General features: G+C 43.1%; 2 protein-coding genes across 2 annotated transcripts in view; both read right to left on the reverse strand.

The window, feature by feature from the left end:
• crebbpa (CREB binding protein a) overlaps nt 1-3,307 on the reverse strand; it is a 68,926-nt gene extending 65,619 nt beyond the window's left edge. Inside the window, exon 1 of the mRNA XM_055917748.1 lies at nt 2,438-3,307. Coding sequence (XP_055773723.1) covers nt 2,438-2,525 — 88 coding nt within the window. The 5' untranslated portion in view covers nt 2,526-3,307. The remainder of the gene's footprint in view (nt 1-2,437) is intronic.
• A 354-nt stretch (nt 3,308-3,661) lies between these two features.
• Nucleotides 3,662-25,101, reverse strand: part of adcy9 (adenylate cyclase 9) — a 65,969-nt gene continuing 44,529 nt past the window's right edge. The window contains exons 6-13 of the mRNA XM_055917743.1: nt 22,771-22,988; nt 22,325-22,605; nt 16,646-16,748; nt 14,929-15,137; nt 14,532-14,691; nt 13,299-13,447; nt 11,480-11,509; nt 3,662-10,540 (exon numbers count right to left, since the gene is read on the reverse strand). Coding sequence (XP_055773718.1) covers nt 9,118-10,540; nt 11,480-11,509; nt 13,299-13,447; nt 14,532-14,691; nt 14,929-15,137; nt 16,646-16,748; nt 22,325-22,605; nt 22,771-22,988 — 2,573 coding nt within the window. The 3' untranslated portion in view covers nt 3,662-9,117. The remainder of the gene's footprint in view (nt 10,541-11,479; nt 11,510-13,298; nt 13,448-14,531; nt 14,692-14,928; nt 15,138-16,645; nt 16,749-22,324; nt 22,606-22,770; nt 22,989-25,101) is intronic.

Here is a 25,101-nt window from a genome sequence, read left to right on the forward strand (position 1 = left end):
CAGCTGCTTTCCAATCTTTGGGGATCTCAGACGACATGAAAGAGAGGTTGAAGAGGCTAGTAATAGGGGTGGCAACAATTTCAGCAGATAGTTTTAGAAAGAAAGGGTCCAGATTATCTAGCCCGGCTGATTTGTAAGGGTCCAGATTTTGCACTGCATGTTTGCTGCAGAGAGACAATAGACCGCATGAGAAAACAAGGTTGTGATAAGGCAAGTGTGCTGAAAACATGTTGGCTCACTATTTAAAAAGGTTGAGGACAAGCTATAGGATGAAAAATACAGGCGTATAGGCGCAGGTACAGCCGACTAGCGCTAGCTAATGCTACCTACAGGAGCAAAATATATTTCTCTATTCTACAAATTGACACTTGGAGTCAAATATCGATAGAATATCATCCAAAAATGACATTACAATATGTAAATGTTTAGATTCCCTCCCATTTAACATGAATTGTCATTACTAATCGTTGATTTAACAATTAGCCTCAAACGGATACGAATTAGCTTGTTTTGTTTAATTAAATTTGTACTTTGGGATAGTAATTTCTGAATGAGTTAATCTGAATGAGCAGAGCTATGCCTCTTTACTAAAAACTCTAGAGAATGAGAGACGAGATATAAACTAAGCCAGTAAATAGCCAGCAAACAACGAACCAACCTCCTTCTCTCCAACTACCTTTACGCAATGGTGCTGTTCAACACACACGACTTACTACAACGGCCTGCCATGAGAGTAGCTGCTGAGCACACAAGTAGCTAAGCCTAGAGCTGGCTACATCAAGACGTGGGCAATGTGTACACTAGTACGGCACACACCCACTGACTAAAGTATTGGTGATGAGGGGAATTGAAGGGGGAGGGGGCAATGGGACCCTGCTGGGGTGACAGATGGCCTGAATAGGGGGTGAGGGGCACGTGTTTGCACTCTGTGACTTCAATGAAAGGCGTACCCCCACCAAGGGAGTGATGTGCAACCCAAACTGGGACTCTGGGCAGGGACCCAAAGTCAGGGCAGGGGATGCTCCTACGGGGCTCTCCAGGCATGACCGAAGACACTAAGGGGGAAAATGCACACCTTGTCTAGGGTAATTTACTGCTAACAGCCCCTAGTGTTCCCACGCTTCCAGGCTCTGCTGGGCTAAAATGGCAATTGGAGATTGAACACTTGGGGTCGATAATAATATATATAGCAGGGGTTGGATGCGTTAGGGGATTTTGCAATGGATTGTGTGCGAATAACATGGTCATCACCAAAGATGTGTTGCATTGGTTATTGTCTCTGTAGTCAAAATAGTGAAAGAGGCATGGTGCCTTCACACCTACAATCCGCACATTCTGGTTCAGTAACTTTTTATCGTGAACATTTGAAAGCGGTAGGCCATACAGGTGTATTCTATCAGCAGTGGGAAACCCATATGAACAGATATGGAGCATGATATAGCAATGAAAAGTGACAACTGTCAAGATATTGGGACATAACACCGCATTTTATCACATTGACACAACATGCAATCAAATGCATGACAGTGTGGGAGTGGGACATGATAGGCCTATGGTTAAACTACTTGAATCTGACCATGGCATCAGTTGGCCTACTCTGAGCCAGTTAGGGGTGCAGCAGGATGCAAGACTGTGCCTAAACTGTTTCTGCAGATAAAGGCCTGCAATCAAGATGTTTGACAAAGGTAAATGTAAACATGGACATAATTTAGTTCGCAGCTGAGTCCCCAATCCCTATAATAAAGTAATTCCAATTTGATAGGGGTATAACGGTTACTTTTCAACAGAGTATCTGACATGATTTAGCCCAGCAATGGGCAACTCCCGTCCTCGGGGCCAGAGTGTTGTTACTTTTCCCCCCATCCCTTGGAAACATAGCTGATTAAACTAATTGTATTCTAAACTGAAGACCATGATTAGTTGATTATTGGAGTCAGTTGTGTTAGCTGGGGCAAAAGTGACACCAATCAGGCCCCCGAGGACTGGAATTGCCCACCCCTGATTTAGGCTGTCACCAATGACATTTCGACAAGTATGTTGCTACTTTGCGCTGAAGGGTAGCCATGTTGACATAGCAGATCAAGCAATTGCTAAACATCTAAGCATTAGCTAGTTAAGTGTTGCTTTAGTTAACAATAGCTTTATAAAAATTAAAATAGCTAGCCCTGTTTTCCAACATGTCAGAAATGACAGGGATGGACGCGTAACGTTGGCAACAAAGTTTTGTTAGCGGCCAAGCTAGCTAACTAAGGTTTGCTAACTGCTTTGTACAGCTGTTTGAATGACAAACGTCAGTTGAATGAATAACTAGTTAACGTTAGCTAGCTAAATATCTGGACACACAGAACAAGTCATACAAAACAAATAACATTTTACTAACTAAAGTAGCTAGGTAACGTTAGCCAGCAGGTTAAGTTGGTTTGTGGGCCTTCCTTACCTGGTCCATCTGACGCTGACAGCGCAGGTGAATTCAGCTTCGGTCGCTTTGAGTTGGGAGGTCCGACGTCGAGCAGGTTTTCAGCCATTGTGATCTTTAATGGATTTCTTATTTAATTATTTGAAAAAAGATAATTCCTGGGACAGAAAAGGTTGTTCTGACAACCTCCACCTTTCTCTAGTTAGCACGTTAGCAAGCGGTTTGCTCGCTAACGTTGGCTAACTGGCAAATGTTCTAGCAGTGAGGGTGAAAATTTCAAAAAAGATGCAACAGCGCCCCGCTTCGCCACCGCCATTCAACCCATGATAATCCAACAACCAACACCCACATTATCGTTAAATAACCCCAATAAAAAAAATCCCATGAAAAATGTACGTTAAAATTAAATCTAAAAACATTAACATGGATTGTATTCCTGTCCCATAAATCGCTAATTTTAGATGTTCTAACAGCTCATTTTTATGACGTCAAATGTCTTCATGCAAAAATGGTTTGAAGCTCCATAAATTGCACAACTGCAAAAAAATTATATATTTTTGCAAAACTGTCAGTAAGAAGCTGTCTCTTCTCCGGTTATCCCTGGTAAACAATACTGCTCCGAACGGCAATAGGGGCTCGAGCGCCGCACTTAAGGGGAAATCAGATATACGGGGTATTCTTGCCGACGACGACCGAATTCCCGTTTTTTCGTCAAAAATACTTCAGAACTGGTTAAAATACTTCGTTTTCAGGGGAAGTTTGCCGTTAAACCTCGGTTTGGATGCTCAATTTCTAAATAAAAAATTGTGATCTACCGAAATCCTAATTCCGAGCCACGACAAGATGGCGGCTGTTGATTCCTTCGGTACAAAAAGTTTTTTTCTCTCTTTTCCAGATAGATAGACTGTAGAGGGGGAGGGGTCGCGCAATCACGCCCTACGTAAACCTATGGCAAAAGCTTCGGAATGCGTCACACGAAATTCTCCTAAAATTCCGCTACGGGGCGGTAAGAGACCTTATGAGAATTAATATTCACCGTAATAACTTGGTAATAAATAGGCTATTGATTCTTCACGTCAATATCGCTGTTGTAAAGGGAGTCAGTGCAATGCGTTTGCAAATGAGAAATAACATTTGTGAATTATTCACTAAAATGTGTGGATCAATGCAGCTAGGCCGAAGTCACTATCTGATCAGTCTTCTCTAACATGAAATATGGCTAAAATGAAGATGACACAAGTAAACAAAAGTTTGGATCCTTTAATTTCTGTACTTTTCTTGATTTACCTGCCAGGCCTACCTTCCCACTGGCCTCATCTCTCCTGTGTATGTTGGCACACAATGCTGCTCTCCTCCTATCACCCAAACAAACCCTCCAATGTCCATCTTCTTTAATACATGGCAGTGTGATGGACTTTGGATTGTCTAATAAGCCTAATAGGTCTCCACATTAACATCAGGCTCTTGAATTAAGGAACAAAATATATTACTATTGTACTTATGCTAGTTGCAGGGGATTGTTGGTTGTCATAATTATGGTAGAAATATTGCTGCACTTGCAGCATCTAAAATACTTATTTTGACAAGCCCTTGAAAGATCATACGTAATATATCATTCACACAGTCACCCAGACAGCCAGGCAGACGACAAAACAGTTTGATATTGAAGTGTTCTCCTGTTCATCGTTTTTCACAAAAAGTCCAAATCTGGCTCAGGCACATGTACAAAAAGTTTAAACAAAATCATAAATGTGACATCAAATACATATTGCATATGTACATACATAGTGAGTGCCTTGTGCAAATGTATACAGGTTTTAGTAAGAGGGTGGCATGCCCATATCCCTCCTCCCTCTTCTGCCTAGTTCCCTTTTAAAAAATTGTCCCTTGGATACCAGTCTTGGTTACTGTGCCCTTTCACTCCAAACTCAATACAAATCGCTACTGTACTCCATCTCACTCTAACTACCAAAATAAATACAAGTGTGATTCAAATGAGAAATAACATTTGTGAATTATTCACTAAAATGTGTGGATCAATGCAGCTAGGCCGAAGTCACTATCTGATCAGTCTTCTCTAACATGAAATATGGCTAAAATGAAGATGACACAAGTAAACAAAAGTTTGGATCCTTTAATTTCTGTACTTTTCTTGATTTACCTGCCAGGCCTACCTTCCCACTGGCCTCATCTCTCCTGTGTATGTTGGCACACAATGCTGCTCTCCTCCTATCACCCAAACAAACCCTCCAATGTCCATCTTCTTTAATACATGGCAGTGTGATGGACTTTGGATTGTCTAATAAGCCTAATAGGTCTCCACATTAACATCAGGCTCTTGAATTAAGGAACAAAATATATTACTATTGTACTTATGCTAGTTGCAGGGGATTGTTGGTTGTCATAATTATGGTAGAAATATTGCTGCACTTGCAGCATCTAAAATACTTATTTTGACAAGCCCTTGAAAGATCATACGTAATATATCATTCACACAGTCACCCAGACAGCCAGGCAGACGACAAAACAGTTTGATATTGAAGTGTTCTCCTGTTCATCGTTTTTCACAAAAAGTCCAAATCTGGCTCAGGCACATGTACAAAAAGTTGAAACAAAATCATAAATGTGACATCAAATACATATTGCATATGTACATACATAGTGAGTGCCTTGTGCAAATGTATACAGATTATGTTCATCGTGTTTAAAAATGATACATTGGCTATGGTTAATGTGCACAATAACAAATAAACAAACACAATAGCACACTGACTGATTGAAAAAGGCAAATATAAACAAGCAAAAAAACAACATACATCTCAGATAAACAAATTAAAACACTTGGCTTTTTTCAATATATATTGTTATCCCCAGTGTGGAAATAACACATTGGAGCTAATTTACTATGGTTAATTTACAATAGCAGTGAAAGAAAGTGAGTGTGCAATTTAATCGCGAGTGAATTATCAACTTTTTTTTGCTTGTGATGATAGTTTGAATGTGCTAACACACCCACAAATATGTAGTACATCTGCACCCCAAACAGTAAAAATAAATAAAACTATATTGTCTCAACAATTGTATTTACTATGAAGGCCTGGTAAAAGGACTTTTTCTTCAGAAAGAAACACAGGCTCAGACACTGGTTCAGTTCAAACAATATATATTTAATCTCTCTGTTCTATGCATTCTTGATGTTTAAGCTTATGTTAATTACTGAATAATTAGTTTGTTCGTTGTTGGCTTTTGTTTCCCAATTCGTATTAGATATTGTATAGCATAATTATCCTGTATGGCTCAGTTGGGTCCTGCATGGCCTGGTTGGTAGAGCATGGCGCTTGTAACGCCAGGATTGGGTGTTTGATTCCCAGGACCACCCATATGTAAAATGTATGCACACATGACTGTAAGTCACTTTGTTTAAAAGTGTCTGCTAAATGGCATATATATTATATATTCTTTTGAATTATACTACTTGGGCTCAATTAAAATAGACTTCTGGAGGCTTTATCCATGTCATGAAAGCTAACAAACAAACCCTAAGGTTGGTTAGAAATGTCAAGAGAGGCAAATAAAGAAATCAATGACCAATGGCGGGAGTGTATGGGTGAGAAGTGGTAGCAAAAAACCTAAGTATGTCCATGCAAACACACATACACACACACACACACACACACACACAAGAACAAAGACACACACACAGAGCAAAGTGGTGAAAATGTCAGACTCAAACAAGCAAAGTCAAAGTCATTCCCTCCCATTCCTCCCATTTTACCAGAGAGCACAGAGTTTGATACAGTTTAGTTTTTACTTATATTCCCTTTTTTATTTCTCAGTATTGGTGAAGGTTTTAGTAAGAGGGTGGCATGCCCATATCCCTCCTCCCTCTTCTGCCTAGTTCCCTTTTAAAAAATTGTCCCTTGGATACCAGTCTTGGTTACTGTGCCCTTTCACTCCAAACTCAATACAAATCGCTACTGTACTCCATCTCACTCTAACTACCAAAATAAATACAAGTGTGATTCAATGCACAAACACTTACTTAAGCAATCATAAACCAAATAGATACACGATTGATGGTAAATACGGTCTGCTTCTATGGAAGTGAAAAATAAAGTATGGCTTTTTTTTCAAGTGTGATAAATAAAAATATATCCAAATATTTAATACAAAGATCCACAGTACTTTAATTCATAATATAAAAATGGTGTGTGTCGAATTATTAACTATAGTCAGATATATAGAATCTATGAATGTGCTTCAAAGTTATTGGAAGTGGAAAGGCATTTGAGGATAAGAATATCAATAAGGCTGACAATAAGCCACCAAACTTTATCCACACAAGATGTCTAGCAAAAGGTACTGACATATTAGAAGTACATATTGGTGGTAGGTAAACAAAAGTCCCAAACGTTAAACGTTATGGGCACTCACCTTGAAGTTATAGGCCATCTGCTTTGATTCGCATCATATGTTTATAATTTGTCTGTTAGCCCACTTAAAGACCCTTAAACTAGCTCTTATTGGTTCTCCCTGCAGTTTAGAGTAGAGGTATCCCCAAAGATTACTCATCAGATTACTCTATCCAAGTCCGAGCATCCACCATTAGGAAGTAAAACACAAAACTGACCCTTGATCAGCACCAAGGGGCAACTTCAACTTTCACTCTTTCTCCTTAGTCAAATAGACTTGGGGAAAAAAGCACACGCGCACGATACAGATTTTCATACTACTTTCTGTCTGAAATGTAAGACACAATAATCCCCTATAGACCCTTTCTTTCAGAAGAAAAAGCTTGAGCAGAAAAGAGGGGAAAAGGCAAGGTGAGAGAAAAGAGAAAAGCGAGGGAGCAAGGAAGAGACCTTGGGCACACCACTCTTCACATAGAATCAGTCACAGAAAGAGAGAGAGAGAGAGAGAGAGAGACAAAAAAAACAAGTGAGCAAGATGTTGATTTTCTCAAAACAGGAGTTGCAGTTGGAACTGCTCAAGGCAATTCATCATTTCATAGAACATACAATCATCATCATCATTGCTATCATCATCATACTAACTCAACAAAAAATATATTTTTTAGGCACTACAAAAAATTTACTTGAAAAAGAAATAGTTGAAAAAAATATAGGTTGCATTGCACCCAAATAATAACTTGATGAAAGTGGCACATTTTAAGTACATTAATACAGTAGAGCCTCCCTCATGCAGAGGCTGTGATTGGATAAAAGATTAAACGTCCCACCTCTCAAACCAGCATGTCACACAAAGCTAAAGACAGCCGTGATTAGCCATTGGTTGAATCGGGTGTCGGTCAAAATAATTTGTTTCTGTGGCAACTAACACAATGGATAGAACTTCATACAAACTTGAGTTTTCACTTCAATACACATTAATACATGTTATAACATGTTAATAAACTGTTTGTAATGAATTCTGTTCCTTTTGGCGAATGTCATACTTTTAACACATAACACTTTTATCCCTAAAGATTTTAAGTGCTTTCCCATTTTGATATAAGCAAATAGTCCCTTTAATTTCCTACACTGATTCCCTTAAACAATTTTTAGATTTGTGCTTTTTCAGTATACTTGTTAGAGTATAATCGTTACTTGAGAGTGCTATAACGTATTTGTTCAGTTTTCTTACTGTCAAGACTGCTTGGTATAGGCTACCATCCCAATTTGCCATTTCCATTTAGGAGAGGTCTAGGAGAAGTTGTGTGAGACCCAGTCAGGAGACCTATGGTTCCGACAGTTATGTTCCACAGACCACTTAAAGAAGCTATACGGAAGTTTCTTTAAAAAAAATGTGCTTCCTGAAAAGTTGGACATAAAAAAGCGTCAGTGTGAAGATAAATCCCTATGTTGGTTTTCCCTTTAGTATTGGGTCTATGTAGCACATCACAAACACTCTAAGCCATTGTCTCAAAGCAGAAACACCAATAACACTGCTTTTTGTCATTCCCTTATTCTACCCATGCTTCTTACCCATAATCCACCACTGTCTGGCACGTCATTTATTTCCCTTTACGGTCAGACGAATAGGCTACAACTGATCAAGTGAAAAACTGAATATGGCACAAACGATAACGATACAATAACAAAACAAATTGCATTGAAAAAACTACTTGTAGTAAAAGAACCACAGCATCATCGGTAGACTAGGTTTGAAATATAAAAAATAAGTCATGCTAAAGATTGTTCCAACCTTTTTTGTGTTTTTGTTCCATATTCATTTCTTGTTCGTTAACGGTTCTTGTCCTGAAGGCACTTCTTTACATATCAACCAAAGCATAAGAAAAATAAAACCTCACCAACAAGCAGAAACCCTTTCTCTACTCCTCCTCCTCCCTCCCCCTCCATTATATTGTGCCACAATAACTGTGCTCAACACAGCCCTCCCCCTTCCTATAGAAAAGTGATGAGCCATCATAGCTTGACTACAAGTCAATGTCCAAAGGTCACTCTGTCTGCAGTCACATTTCATCATGTGAAAACATCTGTTTTGGTTCAGAAAGGTGATTAATGGATAAGTTAGGGGAAAAAACTCCTTCCATCCCTACAAACCTGTATCTGTAGCTACTTCTGTCTTCAGCTCAGCTCAGAGAAAGGAGTGCTGATCGAGGATCAGTTTCAACTTTAAAATCATAATGAATAGGATTATATGGATAAGGGGGAGCTGATCCTAGATCAGCACTTGATGGATCAAAGGCGTGACATGAAATCCTCCTTATTGAGCTTTGTCAGCTCATTTGCTTCCTCCTCCTCCTCCTCTTCCTCAGGCTGTGCCAAGGTACAGGGTACTAGCTCCGGGTCTAGGTCCAGCGTAAGGGGGTGAGGGTCCGTGCCCGTAGCAAGGGGGTGGCCAGCCCCAGTTTGGGGGATTCCTGGTGGGGTTGGAGGAGCATCCCTGTACCCCTCTGCCCGATCTGCCCTCACCCCGCAGGGCTTGGCCGGGCCTGGAACTGGCACTAGTCCTGAAGGAGCTCCAGGAGGTCCTATGGAAGAGGCTTGGGGGGTGAATGTGGAGGAAGAGGAGGAGGTGGGAGGAGTGTAAGAAGAGGATAAAGGAGGAGGAGCTGGCGCATTGGCACCTGCATCAGACTTGGTCGTTTTAACGGCGTCCCCTTCCCCCACGGGTCCAACGGCTGCCTGTGATTGGACAGGTTTCACCGGGGGCAAAACAGCAACTAATTGATGTGGCTGTAGCCAAGGTTCAGCCAATAGCTGCCCACCTCTTTCAGTGCTCCTGGGATACAGGAAGGTCCTCATTTGACCTTTGCCCTTGACGTTGACGGTACCGCGGTAGTCAAACTCTAATCCCATTCTGCTGAGCGCCGAGTGGCTCTCCTCACTCACCTGTACCCGACACTCCACTCCTGTAGAGTCCATGCGACTCGCAATATTCACTGTGTCTCCCCAGATGTCGTAGAGCAACTTGGTAGTGCCGATCACCCCCGCCGTCAGGGGACCATGGTTGAACCCGATACGGAGCTTAAACCCAAAGCCTAGCATGTTTTTATTGAAGTCGTCCAAAACACCCATCATCTCGAGGGCGAAGTCGAACAGCGCCCTCAGGTGGTTAGAGTTGGGGTGGGAATCATCAATGCACTGCTGAGGGTTCAGCCCGGACGCCGCCATGTACGTGGCGCCGATCGTCTTGATCTTCTCCACGTTGGCGAAGTCCGGTTTCCGTAGCAACTCATCGAAGTCGCCGATGAGCTCATTGAGCACTCGGTAACACTCCTTCCCGCCTTCGTAACTTTCCTCGTAGAATTCAGAAAAATTCACAATACTCGCAAAGATGACCCCGGCGTTGTCGTGATTTTTGGAGTACGACTGGGTCACCTTGAGCTGCTCGGCGACGTGGATTGGGATGATGTTGCCTAGCAACCAGTCTGCCTGGTCCCGCATGTTCTGGATCTTGACGCGGTGCTTGTCGGCCTCTATGTTGCCGTGGTAATGGAGACGGTAGCTGACCTCGAACTCGTGGTTCAAAAACCAGACCAATAGAAGGAGGAGGAAGTAGGTGAGTACCGCTTCTGGGACCAGTAGGTCTAGGGGTCTCACGGGGTCCATGGCGTCGGAACGTGGTTCTGGAGTGGACCATGTCTCATTGGTGAGATTACTGGAAAAGAGAAGGAGAAAATGAGAAGAGGGCAGGAGGTAGATGATGGCAGACAGAGAGAGAAAGGAGTGGTGTGGCGGCTAGACAGAAAGAGAGTTAAGAAAGGAGTGTGTAGAGAGATAAGAAGGGAGGGTGTAGAGAGAGATGGGTAGACAGAGAGAGAGAGAATGTGAGAGATAGAGCAGGAGACAGATAACATGGGAGGGTGTAGAGATAGGTAGACAGACGGAGCCAGCCAGCCAGACAGACCGAGAGACAGACCGAGAGACAGACAGGCCGAGAAACAGACAGACCGAGAGACAGACAGACGGGAAGGGGTTGATATCGATACGCAGCAGTTGCATTACCATGAACCACACCCATTCAGTGTCTACCGTACCACGCTATACATACACTTTCACAATTTAAATCACTTGGCTATAGGCTCAAAGTTACACATCATAGCATCAATTCAACTCATTCTCCCTCTTGTTAAAAAAGGCCAACATGGTCCTTCATGCTGTATGTATTGTTCGAGATCCTCTACCTGCAGCATCTCTCTCACAGTTGAGCTTTACCCGTGGCTGGTATAAATAGGAACAGCTAGCCAGTCTGACTCACAGGATCTGTCCCAAATGGCACCCTATTCCCTATGTGCCCTGGTCAAAAATAGTGCACTAAGTAGGGAATAGGGTGCCTTTGAGATGCAGACATAGCCACTGACATTTAGCTGCTATGATTACACCAGCCATACTTCACAGTTTGAGAAAAGAGAGGAGAAGAGAGGGAGAAAAGAGGGTAAGAGAAGGTGAGAGAGTGAAGAGAAGAGAGAGGGAGAAAGAGAGAGAGAGATGGAAAGAGAAAGATAGAAAGATGTCCCCTCTTCTCTCCTTTCACCCCCGTCACCCTCCCAAATGTCACTCATCCATCAACATTCTGCATTTCCATGGCAACACTCACCCCATCGCTGGAGAACTGTCATTACTGGAGCTGCAAGACAGAGTGACTCCCGTCAGTTACACACACACACACACACACACACACACACACACACACACACACACACACACACACACACACACACACACACACACACACACACACACACACACACACACACACACACACACACACACACACACACACACACACACACACACACACACACACACATACACACACACACACACGGCTGACTGATTCATATCAACCTCTTAGAATGACTCCTGTGAGTTAAACACAAGTGTGATAACACATTCCAACACACTCGCACACACACTCCAACACACTTACTCACACACACACAACTTGGCTCACAAACAGATGAATATGAACATTTCCTAAGAGCCACTGGGAGAGAGAGGTATATTGTGTATTATTGTGCATATTGTGTATGTCATAAAATGCTGACTAACGGCTGACTAATGGCAAATAAACTGCAAGCCATAATTATTTTTTTTTTATTATAGCTTAAAGTTTTAACATTATAACATAACATAATCATAACATCTTCATAATGTTGTAAAGTTTCAAACTTTTCACCCCGATACCCTCTAGAAGGCGGAGACAGTACAGGTGCATCAAAGCTGGGACCGAGAGACTGAAAAAAAGCTTTTTATCTCCAGGCCATCAGACTGTTAAACAGTCACCACTAGCCGGCCTCCGCCCAGTACCCTGCCCTGAACTTTAGTCACTGTTACTAGCCGGATACCACCCGGTACTCTACCATCCACCTTAGAGACTGCTGCCCTATGTACACAGTCATGGAACACTGTTAACATCCTGTTTTACCCACTTCATATGTATGTACTGTATTCTAGTTGATCATCCTATATAACTATTGCTGTACACAGCTTTCTATTCATATATTGTCCATAATGCCTATACACACAATCATATACAGTACCAGTCAAAGGTTTGGGCACACCTACTCATTCCAGGGTTTTTCTTTATTTTTACTATTTTCTACATTGTAGAATATGTCAAAAGTATGAAATAACACATATGGTATCATGGGGTAACCAAAAAAGTGTTAAACAAATCAAGATATATTTTATATTTGAGATTCTTCAAAGTAGCCACCCTTTGCCTTGATGACAGCTTTGCACACTCATGGCATTCTCTCAACCACCTTCATGAGGCAGTCACCTGGAATGCATTTGTTAAAAGTTAATTTGTGGAATTTCTTTCCTTCTTAATGCGTTTGAGCCAATCATTAGTGTTGTGACAAGGTAGTGGTGGTAAATAGAAGATAGCCTTATTTTGTAAAAGACCAAGTTCATATTATGGCAAGAACAGCGCAAATAAACAGAGAAACGATAGTCCATCATTACTTTAAGACATGAAGGTCAGTCAATACAGAAAATTTCAAGAACCTATGATGAAACTGGCTCTCATGAGACCCGCCACAGGAAAGGAAGACCCAGAGTTACCTCTGCTGCAGAGAATAGTTCATTAGAGTTACCAGCCTCAAATAGTTCAAGTAACAGAAACATCTCAACATCAACTGTTCAGAGGAGACTGCATGACTCAGGCCTTCATGGTCAAATTGCTGCAAAGAAAACACCACTAAAGGACACCAACCACAGACATGCGGATTGCTAATATTTATATATTTCTTAATTCCTTTCTTTTATTTTGGGGATTTGGGTGTATTGTTTTGTATTGTCAGGTATTACTGCACATCTGCAATAACATCTGCAAAATATGTGTACGCGAACATTTTAATTGGATTAAAGTTCTGAATGGGTCATAAATACGTATAGGCTGCAGTACTCACCCTGTCCTGTTGAGTGGGCTGTGGAGCAGCACTAGTAGAGCCACACCAACAGCTGTGGCCAGGGCAGATCTCATCCAGAAACTCAGCTGGCAGAAGTTACAGTACTGGATGATGGCTATGGTCACTGCACAGCACAGGAACATGGTTACCTAGAGGGAGGACACACAACATTTGTTTGTGTAAACTGAAATTCCAATTTTCATCAATGCTTCTCTATGAGAAGAAATCGGGAATTGGAATTTCAGGTTATTTCCCAAATTGACTGAATTGAAATGGAACTTGACCCTGGTACACAAGAGTACTCACGCAATATATTACATATGGTAACATAAACATACTTCCCCACCAATACCCTCAACACACTCACACCTGTGAGCATGTGCCTTATGCACACCCGTGGCATGTGTGAACACACACCCACACACGCATCAATAGTTGAATCCCCTGTACAGTAGTTAGTACAGACTTATGATGACAACTTAACACGTCTCTCTTCCATCCCTCCATCTCTCGCTCCATGCTTCCATCCCTCCCTTCTATCCCTCTCACACACATCTTCTCTTTCTCTGCCATATTATCCATCGCTCTCGTCCAGTCCATCCCTCTCTTTCATCCCTCCATCCACATACCTCTCTCTCTCTCTGCAAGGTATCCCCTCTCTGTGTGTGTGTGTGTGGGGGGGGGGATCCTTGCAAAACAAGATATCAAAACACACCAGCTTGACTTGTGAGCAGTCAAGACTTGGGTGCATCCCACATGACCCCCTATTCCCTATATAGTGCACTACCTTTTGACCAGAGCCCTATGGCAGCAGCTCCGGACTCAGAGTAAGGCTAGAGAAAACAATGTGCAGTGTGTAGTTAGCCTCTGCCCAAACTAGGACCTCTATCTCTTCCACATAAAGGATTTGATAAGAAGATAATCTCAATCATCTGTGTGCCAAGCTCCACAAGTATAGACCTCCCCATTGTCCATTGACTGTTTCTCTCTGAAACACTGGCACGTTCTAGTGGGCTCTACAACTGTGGACCAAGTATAACTCAATACTCAATGCACTTGACACTTAGTCCCATACACTTGAGAACACCTATTATTGTAAATAGGTGTTGTTAGCAGTAATGCATTTGCCATCTGTCATCTAGACCAGCGTTCAAACCCCTTTTGACCATCCCTGACTAGAACCCCATGTCTACCAGTCTGCCCTCCTCCTTTACCCTCTCTATCTCTCCTTACCTGGATGGGCAGGTGGAGGCTGCAGGCGAGGTGTGAGAACACGGACACGGCAGGAAGTGAGACCAGCACGGCCCCGATCACATGACGGGGGATCCAGCCTGACACCACCCTCAGCAAGGTCTGGGTACAGCTCAACACGTTGTCCAGGTAGAACGTCATACTGCAGGGGGCCAAGGAGGAGGAGGTGAGGAAAGAAGGGACTAGTAAAAAGCAAAAAAGGACAACATTGTGATACACTGACTCACATCCCTATCAGTTCTCCGTCCCTCCCTCCCTTCCTCCCTCCCTTTCTAATTTCTAATTCCTCCATATAGCAACAGGGAGACCAACTCCAGCAGACACTTTTCACTTTACCCACCCTCTCTCTCTCCAACTATCTCCCCCCTCCATCCCTCACCGTATGGACAGCACCAGGGAGACCAGCTCTAACAGACCAGCAGCGGTAGCCAATCCCAGGACGGTTGCCGGAGGCGACTCCATGGTGACCATGGGAACCAGGAAGCAGGCCAAGGTGAGGGCGAGGAACACAGAGCAGGATAGGAGAACATCCAGGAAGGAGCTGAAGGTAGGGCTGGCGAAGGTCTGCACCGGGGCCTGGGTCTCCACCTGGAGGGGAGAGAGTAGTCAGAGACATAGAGAGAAGGTCTGCACCGGGGCCTGGGTCTCCACCTGGAGTGGAGAGAGTAGTCAGAGACATAGAGAGAAGGTCTGCACCGGGGCCTGGGTCTCCACCTGGAGGAGAGAGAGTAGTCAGAGACATAGAGAGAAGGTCTGCACCGGGGCCTGGGTCTCCACCTGGAGGGGAGAGAGTAGTCAGAGACATAGAGAGAAGGAGAGGAGAAAGGAAGGGGAGAGGTGGTTAGACAGTTGGGATGAGAGGGGAACAACACAGGGACAGAGAGAGGAGATAAAGTCTGGTTTGGCACCCCTCCTTGGGTTGTGCCGTGGCGGAGATCTTTGTGGGCTATACTCGGCCTTGTCTCAGGATGGTAAGTTGGTGGTTGAAGATATCCCTCTAGTGGTGTGGGGGCTGTGCTTTGGCAAAGTGGGTGGGGTTATATCCTTCCTGTTTGGCCCTGTCCGGGGGTATCATCGGATGGGGTCACAGTGTCTCCTGATCCCTCCTGTCTCAGCCTCCAGTATTAATGCTGCAGTAGTTTATGTGTCAGGGGGCTAGAGTCAGTCTGTTATATCTGGAGTATTTCTCCTGTCTTATCCGGTGTCCCGTGTGAATTTAAGTATGCTCTCTCTAATTCTCTCTTTCTCTCTTTATTTCTTTCTCTCTCGGAGGACCTGAGCCCTAGGACCATGCCTCAGGACTACCTGGCATGATGACTCCTTGCTGTCCCCAGTCCACCTGGCCGTGCTGCTGCTCCAGTTTCAACTGTTCTGCCTGCGCCTATAGAACCCTGACCTGTTCACCGGGCATGCTACCTGTCCCAGACCTGCTGTTTTCAACTCTCTAGAGACAGCAGAGAGTGGTAGAGATACTCTTAATGATCGGCTATGAAAAGCCAACTGACATTTACTTCTGAGGTGCTGACCTGTTGCACCCTCAACAACTACTGTGATTATTATTATTTGACCATGCTGGTCATTTATGAACATTTGAACATCTTGGCCATGTTCTGTTATAATCTCCACCCGGCACAGCCAGAAGAGGACTGGCCACCTCTCGTAGCCTGGTTCCTCTCTAGGTTTCTTCCTAGGTTTTGGCCTTTCTAGGGAGTTTTTCCTAGCCACCGTGCTTCTACACCTGCATTGCTTGCTGCTTGGGGTTTTAGGCTGGGTTTCTGTACAGCACTTTGCTATATCAGCTGATGGGCTATATAAATACATTTGATTTGATAAAGTTCAGATTACTACTACTATAATGTGATCAAACTGTTAGAACTGAAATATCTTATATACACCAGCAGGGGGCTTTGTATGAACACGTGGTCAATACGGCTTTGACTGACACGGATTGAGATTTTCTGTGTGTGTGTGTGTGTGTGTGTGTGTGTGTGTGTGTGTGTGTGTGTGTGTGTGTGTGTGTGTGTGTGTGTGTGTGTGTGTGTGTGTGTGTGTGTGTGTGTGTGTGTGTGTGTGTGTGTGTGTGTGTGTGTGTGTACCTCCTCCTGGTAGCTGATGCGGTAGGCTGTCTCCAGAGGTCTCTCCAGGAAGTTGAGGCTCAGCTTGTTGATGGGAGGCTTGAAGAAGTAGTCCTTCATCAGACTTGAAAGACAGGAGAATAGATTGAGGAAAAGACCGGTAAAGGGTTTCACGGTGGAATCCTAACTTGAACTCGACATCTGCATGCATGACTTGAGTCATCCATTGACATCTACGCATTATTTATGTGATCATCGAGGTTAAGTGCATCTCAAGCTGGGATTCCTCCCTTAGTGACTGACTTCAAATATATACGCTGTCAACACTAATCACCATAGCACTGTTGGTAATCCTAAACCACCCAAGCCATAGACTGTTCCCTCTGCTTCTGCATGGCAAGCAGTGCCGGCGTATCAAGTCTGACACCAACAGGCTCCTGAACAGCTTCTATCCCCAAGCCATAAGATGCTAAATACCTAACAAATGTCTACGCAGACCCTCTATCTATCTACATTGACCCATGAGATTTTTATTCTTGCACTGTCTCAATGCACACTCACTCACACTGACACGCTCAACACACACATCTATACTGTCTCAAAGCACACTCACTCACACTGACACACTCAACACACACATCTATACTGTCTCAATGCACACTCACACACACTGACACACTCAACACACACATCTATACTGTCTCAAAGCACACTCACTCACACTGACACACTCAACACACACATCTATACTGTCTCAATGCACACTCACTCACACTGACACACTCAACACACACATCTATACTGTCTCAATGCACACTCACTCACACTGACACGCTCAACACACACATCTATACTGTCTCAATGCACACTCACTCACACTGACACGCTCAACACACACATCTATACTGTCTCAAAGCACACTCACTCACTGACACACTCAACACACACATCTATACTGTCTCAATGCACACTCACTCACACTGACACACTCAACACACACATCTATACTGTCTCAATGCACACTCACTCACACTGACACACTCAACACACACATCTATACTGTCTCAATGCACACTCACTCACTCACACTGACACGCTCAACACACACATCTATACTGTCTCAAAGCACACTCACTCACACTGACACACTCAACACACACATCTATACTGTCTCAAAGCACACTCACTCACACTGACACGCTCAACACACACATCTATACTGTCTCAATGCACACTCACTCACACTGACACGCTCAACACACACATCTATACTGTCTCAATGCACACTCACTCACACTGACACGCTCAACACACACATCTATACTGTCTCAAAGCACACTCACTCACACTGACACACTCAACACACACATGACACGCGCACACATCTATACTGACTCTATAAACACACACACTCACATACAATCTTCATATACACTGCTGCTACTCTGTTAATCATATATCCTGATGCCTAGTCACCTTACCACTATACATATCTACCTCTATAGATCCAGTATCTCTGTACATTATAATATGGTACTGGAACTGACCCTGCACAGCTTCTTACTTTCTCCTGTCCTCTTTATTTCTTATTTTTATTTCTCCTGTGTTTTTGTTCAACCGTATGTTATTTTTGTTAGTACTACATTGATATTGATTAGTGCATTATTGGATTCAGAGTTTGGAAGAAAAATGCCTTTCACTTTAAACCTAAGGAAGGCTAATCCCTGATCTGCCAAGACATGCCCAGTTCTGCTCCTAAATCAAATCACATGTTATTGGTCACATTCACATATTTAGAAGATGTTATTGTAGGTGTAGCAAAATGCTTGTGTTCCTAGCTCCAACAGTGCAGTAGTATCTAACAGCAGTACAGTAATACCTAACAACAGTGCAGTAGTATCTAACAGCAGTGCAGTAGTATCTAACAGCAGTGCAGTAGTATCTAACAACAGTGCAGTAGTATCTAACAGCAGTGCAGTAGTATCTAACAGCAGTGCAGTAGTATCTAACAGCAGTGGTATCTAACAACAGTGCAGTAGTATCTAACAACAGTGCAGTAGTATCTAACAGCAGTGCAGTAGTATCCAACAGCAGTGCAGTAGTATCTAACAGCAGTGCAGTAGTATCTAACAGCAGTGCAGTAATATCTAACAGCAGTGCAGTAGTATATAACAACAGTGCAGTAGTATCTAACAACAACGCAGTAGTATCTAACAGAAGTGCAGTAGTATCTAACAACAGTGCAGTAGTATCTAACAGCAGTGCAGTAGTATCTAACAGCAGTGCAGTAATACCTAACAACAGTGCAGTAGTATCTAACAGCAGTGCAGTAGTATCTAACAGCAGTGCAGTAGTATCTAACAGCAGTGCAGTAATACCTAACAACAGTGCAGTAGTATCTAACAGCAGTGCAGTAGTATCTAACAACAGTGCAGTAATATCCAACAGCAGTGGTATCTAACAACATTGCAGTAGTATCTAACAGCAGTGCAGTAGTATCTAACAACAGTGCAGTAGTATCTAACAGCAGTGCAGTAGTATCTAACAGCAGTGCAGTAGTATCTAACAGCAGTGCAGTAGTATCCAACAGCAGTAGTATCTAACAGCAGTGCAGTAGTATCCAACAGCAGTGGTATCTAACAACATTGCAGTAGTATCTAACAGCAGTGCAGTAGTATCTAACAACAGTGCAGTAGTATCTAACAGCAGTGCAGTAGTATCTAACAGCAGTGCAGTAGTATCTAACAGCAGTGCAGTAGTATCCAACAGCAGTAGTATCTAACAGCAGTGCAGTAGTATCCAACAGCAGTGGTATCTAACAACATTGCAGTAGTCTCTAACAGCAGTGCAGTAATATCTAACAACAGTGCAGTAATATCTAACAGCAGTGCAGTAGTATCTAACAGCAGTGCAGTAGTATCTAACAGCAGTGCAGTAGTATCTAACAGCAGTGCAGTAGTATCTAACAACAGTGCAGTAGTATCTAACAACAGTGCAGTAGTATCTAACAGCAGTGCAGTAGTATCTAACAACAGTGCAGTAATATCTAACAGCAGTGCAGTAGTATCCAACAGCAGTGCAGTAGTATATAACAACAATGCAGTAGTATCTAACAACAGTGCAGTAGTATCTAACAGCAGTGCAGTAGTATCTAACAACAGTGCAGTAGTATCTAACAACAGTACAGTAGTATCTAACAACAGTGCAGTAATATCTAACAACAGTACAGTAGTATCTAACAGCAGTGCAGTAGTATCCAACAGCAGTACAGTAGTATCTAACAACAGTACAGTAGTATCTAACAACAGTGCAGTAGTATCTAACAACAGTACAGTAGTATCTAACAGCAGTGCAGTAGTATCTAACAGCAGTACAGTAGTATCTAACAACAGTACAGTAGTATCTAACAACAGTGCAGTAGTATCTAACAGCAGTGCAGTAGTATCTAACAACAGTGCAGTAGTATCTAACAGCAGTGCAGTAGTATCTAAGAACAGTGCAGTAGTAGCTAACAGTGCAGTAGTATCTAACAGCAGTGCAGTAGTATCTAACAACAGTGCAGTAGTATCTAACAACAACGAAGTAGTATCTAACAACAGTGCAGTAGTATCTAACAACAGTGCAGTAGTATCTAACAACAGTGCAGTAGTATCTAACAACAGTGCAGTAGTATATAACAACAGTGCAGTAGTATATAACAACAGTGCAGTAGTATCTAACAACAATGCAGTGGTCTCTAACAACAGTGCAGTAGTATATAACAGCAGTGCAGTAGTATCTAACAACAATGCAGTAGTATCTAACAGCAGTGCAGGAGTATATAACAGCAGTGCAGTAGTATCTAACAACAATGCAGTAGTATCTAACAACAATGCAGTAGTAGCTAACAACAGTGCAGTAGTATCTAACAACAGTGCAGTAGTATCTAACAGCAGTGCAGTAGTATCTAACAGCAATGCAGTAGTATCTAACAGCAGTGCAGTAGTATCTAAGAACAGTGCAGTAGTAGCTAACAGTGCAGTAGTATCTAACAACAGTGCAGTAGTAGCTAACAGTGCAGTAGTATCTAACAACAGTGCAGTAGTATCTAACAACAGTGCAGAGGTATATAACAGCAGTGCAGTAATATCTAACAACAGTGCAGTAGTATATAACAGCAGTGCAGTAGTATCTAACAGCAGTGCAGTAGTATCTAACAACAATGCAGTAGTATCTAACAACAGTGCAGGAGTATATAACAGCAGTGCAGTAGTATCTAACAACAATGCAGTAGTATCTAACAGCAGTGCAGTAGTAGATAACAACAATGCAGTAGTAGCTAACAACAGTGCAGTAGTATCTAACAACAGTGCAGTAGTATCTAACAGCAGTGCAGTAGTATCTAACAGCAATGCAGTAGTATCTAACAGCAGTGCAGTAGTATCTAAGAACAGTGCAGTAGTAGCTAACAGTGCAGTAGTATCTAACAACAGTGCAGTAGTAGCTAACAGTGCAGTAGTATCTAACAACAGTGCAGTAGTATCTAACAACAGTGCAGAGGTATATAACAGCAGTGCAGTAATATCTAACAACAGTACAGTAGTATCTAACAACAGTGCAGTAGTATCTAACAGCAGTGCAGTAGTATCTAACAGCAGTGCAGTAGTATCTAACAGCAGTGCAGTAGTATCTAACAACAGTGCAGTAGTATCTAACAGCAGTGCAGTGGTATCTAACAACAGTGCAGTAGTATCTAACAGCAGTGCAGTAGTATCTAACAGCAGTGCAGTAGTATCTAACAACAGTGCAGTAGTATCTAACAGCAGTGCAGTAGTATCTAACAACAGTGCAGTAGTATCTAACAACAGTGCAGTAGTATCTAACAGCAGTGCAGTAGTATCTAACAGCAGTGCAGTAGTATCTAACAGCAGTGCAGTAGTATCTAACAACAGTGCAGTAATATCTAACAGCAGTGCAGTAGTATCTAACAACAGTGCAGTAATATCTAACAGCAGTGCAGTAGTATCTAACAACAATTCAGTAGTATCTAACAACAGTGCAGTAGTAGCTAACAACAGTGCAGTAGTATCTAACAACAACGCAGTAGTATCTAACAACAGTGCAGTAGTATCTAACAGCAGTGCAGTAGTATCTAACAACATTGCAGTAGTATCTAACAACAGTACAGTAGTACCTAACAACATTGCAGTAGTATCTAACAACAGTACAGTGGTATCTAACAGCAACGCAGTAGTATCTAACAGCAGTGCAGTAGTATCCAACAGCAGTGCAGTAGTATCTAACAACAGTACAGTAGTACCTAACAACAGTGCAGTAGTATCTAACAGCAGTGCAGTAGTATCTAACAACAACGCAGTAGTATCTAACAACAGTGCAGTAGTATATAACAACAGTGCAGTAGTATCTAACAACAGTGCAGTAGTATATAACAGCAGTGCAGTAGTATCTAAGAACAGTGCAGTAGTAGCTAACAGTGTAGTAGTATCTAACAACTAGTCCTATCAACTAGTCCAGGGTCAGCTTTAGACCGTCAATCACTCCACTAAAGCCACCTACTATCTCCCAACTTTAATATGCCCCTCTACACTGGTTCAGGGTCAAGATTTATGACTGAACTCTGGTCTAGGTTATTTAGATGTACTGAACTCAAAACAGTTCATAGGTAAAGCCAAAAGCCACAATAGTCCCTCCGGTCCTCACCTGTCCTCCTTGATGACATCAACAAAATGGACGTCACTCTTCTCCCTGAAGTTCTTGGAGCGTAGCGGGATGAGGGCGGAGTGGTCCATGCCTGTGCCCCCCGGTCCCGCCCCTCCTGGACCCCCCATACCGAGGCTGGTACCCGTCCCTGTGCCCGTACTGGTCTTCTTTTCTTTCTCCTGGAGCATGTCACATAGAGAGCTCTGGCTGGCCATCACCGAGTCCTCCAGTGGAGGACTGAGAATGCCATTCAGCGCCCTGGGGCTGCAGCCTGGAGTAAACTACAGAAGAAGAAGGAGAGAGAGGGATGTGTGTTAGACAAGTGTGTGGTGCAGGTGTGTGTTATTAGTAGGTGTGTGGTAAGCTACGTTGGCACAGGAGTGTGTTGTCAGTGTGTGTGTATATGTGGATGTGTTCTTGCGTGCCTGCATAGCCGTGTGATCTACCTTGGCGCTGTTAGTCTTATGTTCATCCTGGCATCCATTGAGTCCGGCCCCCTCCTCTGTCTGCTCCCCATTCACAGTGCAGGACACACAGAGGGCAGCAGCCCCCCCAGGCACGAGGGCAGAGGTGTGGGGGCGAGGGCACGGGGTCAGGATGTCCTGAGAACAACCACACTGAGCATGCTCTATCTTCCTCCCTGAGATCAGGTAGGTCTTCATCCCTGCAGAGGGGAAACACACACAGGTGTTAAAACACAAGAACACACACTTAACAATACACAGACTACCACCATAACACACACAGGTGTTAAAACACAAGAACACACACTTAACAATACACAGACTACCACCATAACACACACACTAAATAATACACAGACAACCACCATAACACACACACACAATCAACCCAGCAGTTGCACTGTGCAGTCCGACAGTCAGACAGTTAGTTAGTCAGTCAGTCAGTGATTCAGACCTGCCGACAGTCAGTCAGTCAGTCAGACCTGAAGACAGACAGTCAGTCAGTCAGTGATTCAGACCTACCGACAGTCAGTCAGTCAGTCAGACATGCAGACAGACAGTCGATCAGTCAGTCAGTCAGTCAGTGATTCAGACCTGCAGGCAGTCAGTCAGTCAGTCAGTCAGTGATTCAGACCTGCAGACAGTCAGTCAGTCAGTCAGTCAGTGATTCAGACCTGCAGACAGACAGTCAGTCAGTGATTCAGACCTGTAGTCAGTCAGTCAGTCAGTCAGACCTGCAGTCAGTCAGTCAGTCAGTCAGTGATTCAGACCTGCAGTCAGTCAGTCAGTCAGTCAGTCAGTCAGTCAGTGATTCAGACCTACAGTCAGTCAGTCAGTCAGTGATTCAGACCTGCAGACAGTCAGTCAGACAGTCAGTCAGACAGTCAGTGATTCAGACCTGCAGACAGTCAGTCAGTGATTCAGTGATTCAGACCTGCAGTCAGTCAGTCAGTCAGACCTGCAGTCAGTCAGTCAGTCAGTGATTCAGACCTGCAGTCAGTCAGTCAGTCAGTCAGTCAGTCAGTCAGTCAGTGATTCAGACCTACAGTCAGTCAGTCAGTCAGTGATTCAGACCTGCAGACAGTCAGTCAGACAGTCAGTCAGACAGTCAGTGATTCAGACCTGCAGACAGTCAGTCAGTGATTCAGTGATTCAGACCTGCAGTCAGTCAGTCAGTCAGACCTGCAGTCAGTCAGTCAGTCAGTGATTCAGACCTGCAGACAGTCAGTCAGTCAGTCAGTGATTCAGATCTGCAGACAGTCAGTCAGACCTGCCGACAGACAGACAGAGACAGTAATATAAGCTGTGGTGTATCCCAGTGGGTTTGCACAACACCAGAGACTGTAGTGGCGGAGTTCTACTACTTTTCATTATCGCCAGCACAATACCAGTGTATATGGGAAAAAAGTTCTATCTGATGACATCATTAAAAGAAAAAAAACGTCACAGAGAAGCATGAGGACCTTTCTTCTTATTTAACCACAGATCATTGAAACATGCCGTTTTCACATATGTAGAGACACTGATGTGGTGCTGGAGATAATGAATATGAGGTTGAAAAGTGGCGGAATTGCCATTTAAAGGAAAGATTCACCTATTTTGAATGTTATGTCGTTTTTGTGCAGCTCTGAATGTTTTATCGATTACAGGGGCCATTTAATGTTTTCATGTGTATCTGAGCTATTGCCGTTCAAGCTGGCAGAAATACAACTGGCATGATGAGTTTTGTAACATAGTCATCTTTCCTTTAACAATGCTGTGGGGCAAACAAGGAAATACACAAACACTGGAGTACTAGAAGTGGCCAACGGCCAGCCAGTATCAGCCTGTTCAAACACGCTAAAGCTAGTTGGGCTAGATAAAGGTATCATAGTTCATATACAGCTAATACTAACAAGGCTAGGTCTCATACTTTTAAACATGGCTAATGCTAGGCAAGTTCAAAAAGAGCTTATACTAAGAGCTTATACTAACTAGGCTAGCAAGTGCGCTCACAGTTCAAACACAATGCTAGAATAGGTTAGCTAACTGCTCTCACAGTTCAAAATGAAATGCTAGCCAGGCTAGATTGATGTCTCACAATTCAAACACAGCCAATACTAGGCTAGGTTAGCTAGTGCTCTCATTGTTCAACATTACTGATGCTAGCTAGGCTAGCTCTCATAATCAAAACACAGTGGAAGCTGAGGGGATTGTAAGCAAATAGTAAAACTGTAAAACTAATTTTAATAAAAAAAATCTTTCTAGGAACTAGTTCGCTGTTCCTGCACTATTGCAAAAGTTCTCTGAATATGTTTTAATGAAAAAAGTGTT

Source organism: Salvelinus fontinalis, chromosome 3 (assembly GCF_029448725.1).
Source record: "Salvelinus fontinalis isolate EN_2023a chromosome 3, ASM2944872v1, whole genome shotgun sequence".
NCBI classification, from domain to species: Eukaryota; Metazoa; Chordata; class Actinopteri; order Salmoniformes; family Salmonidae; genus Salvelinus; species Salvelinus fontinalis.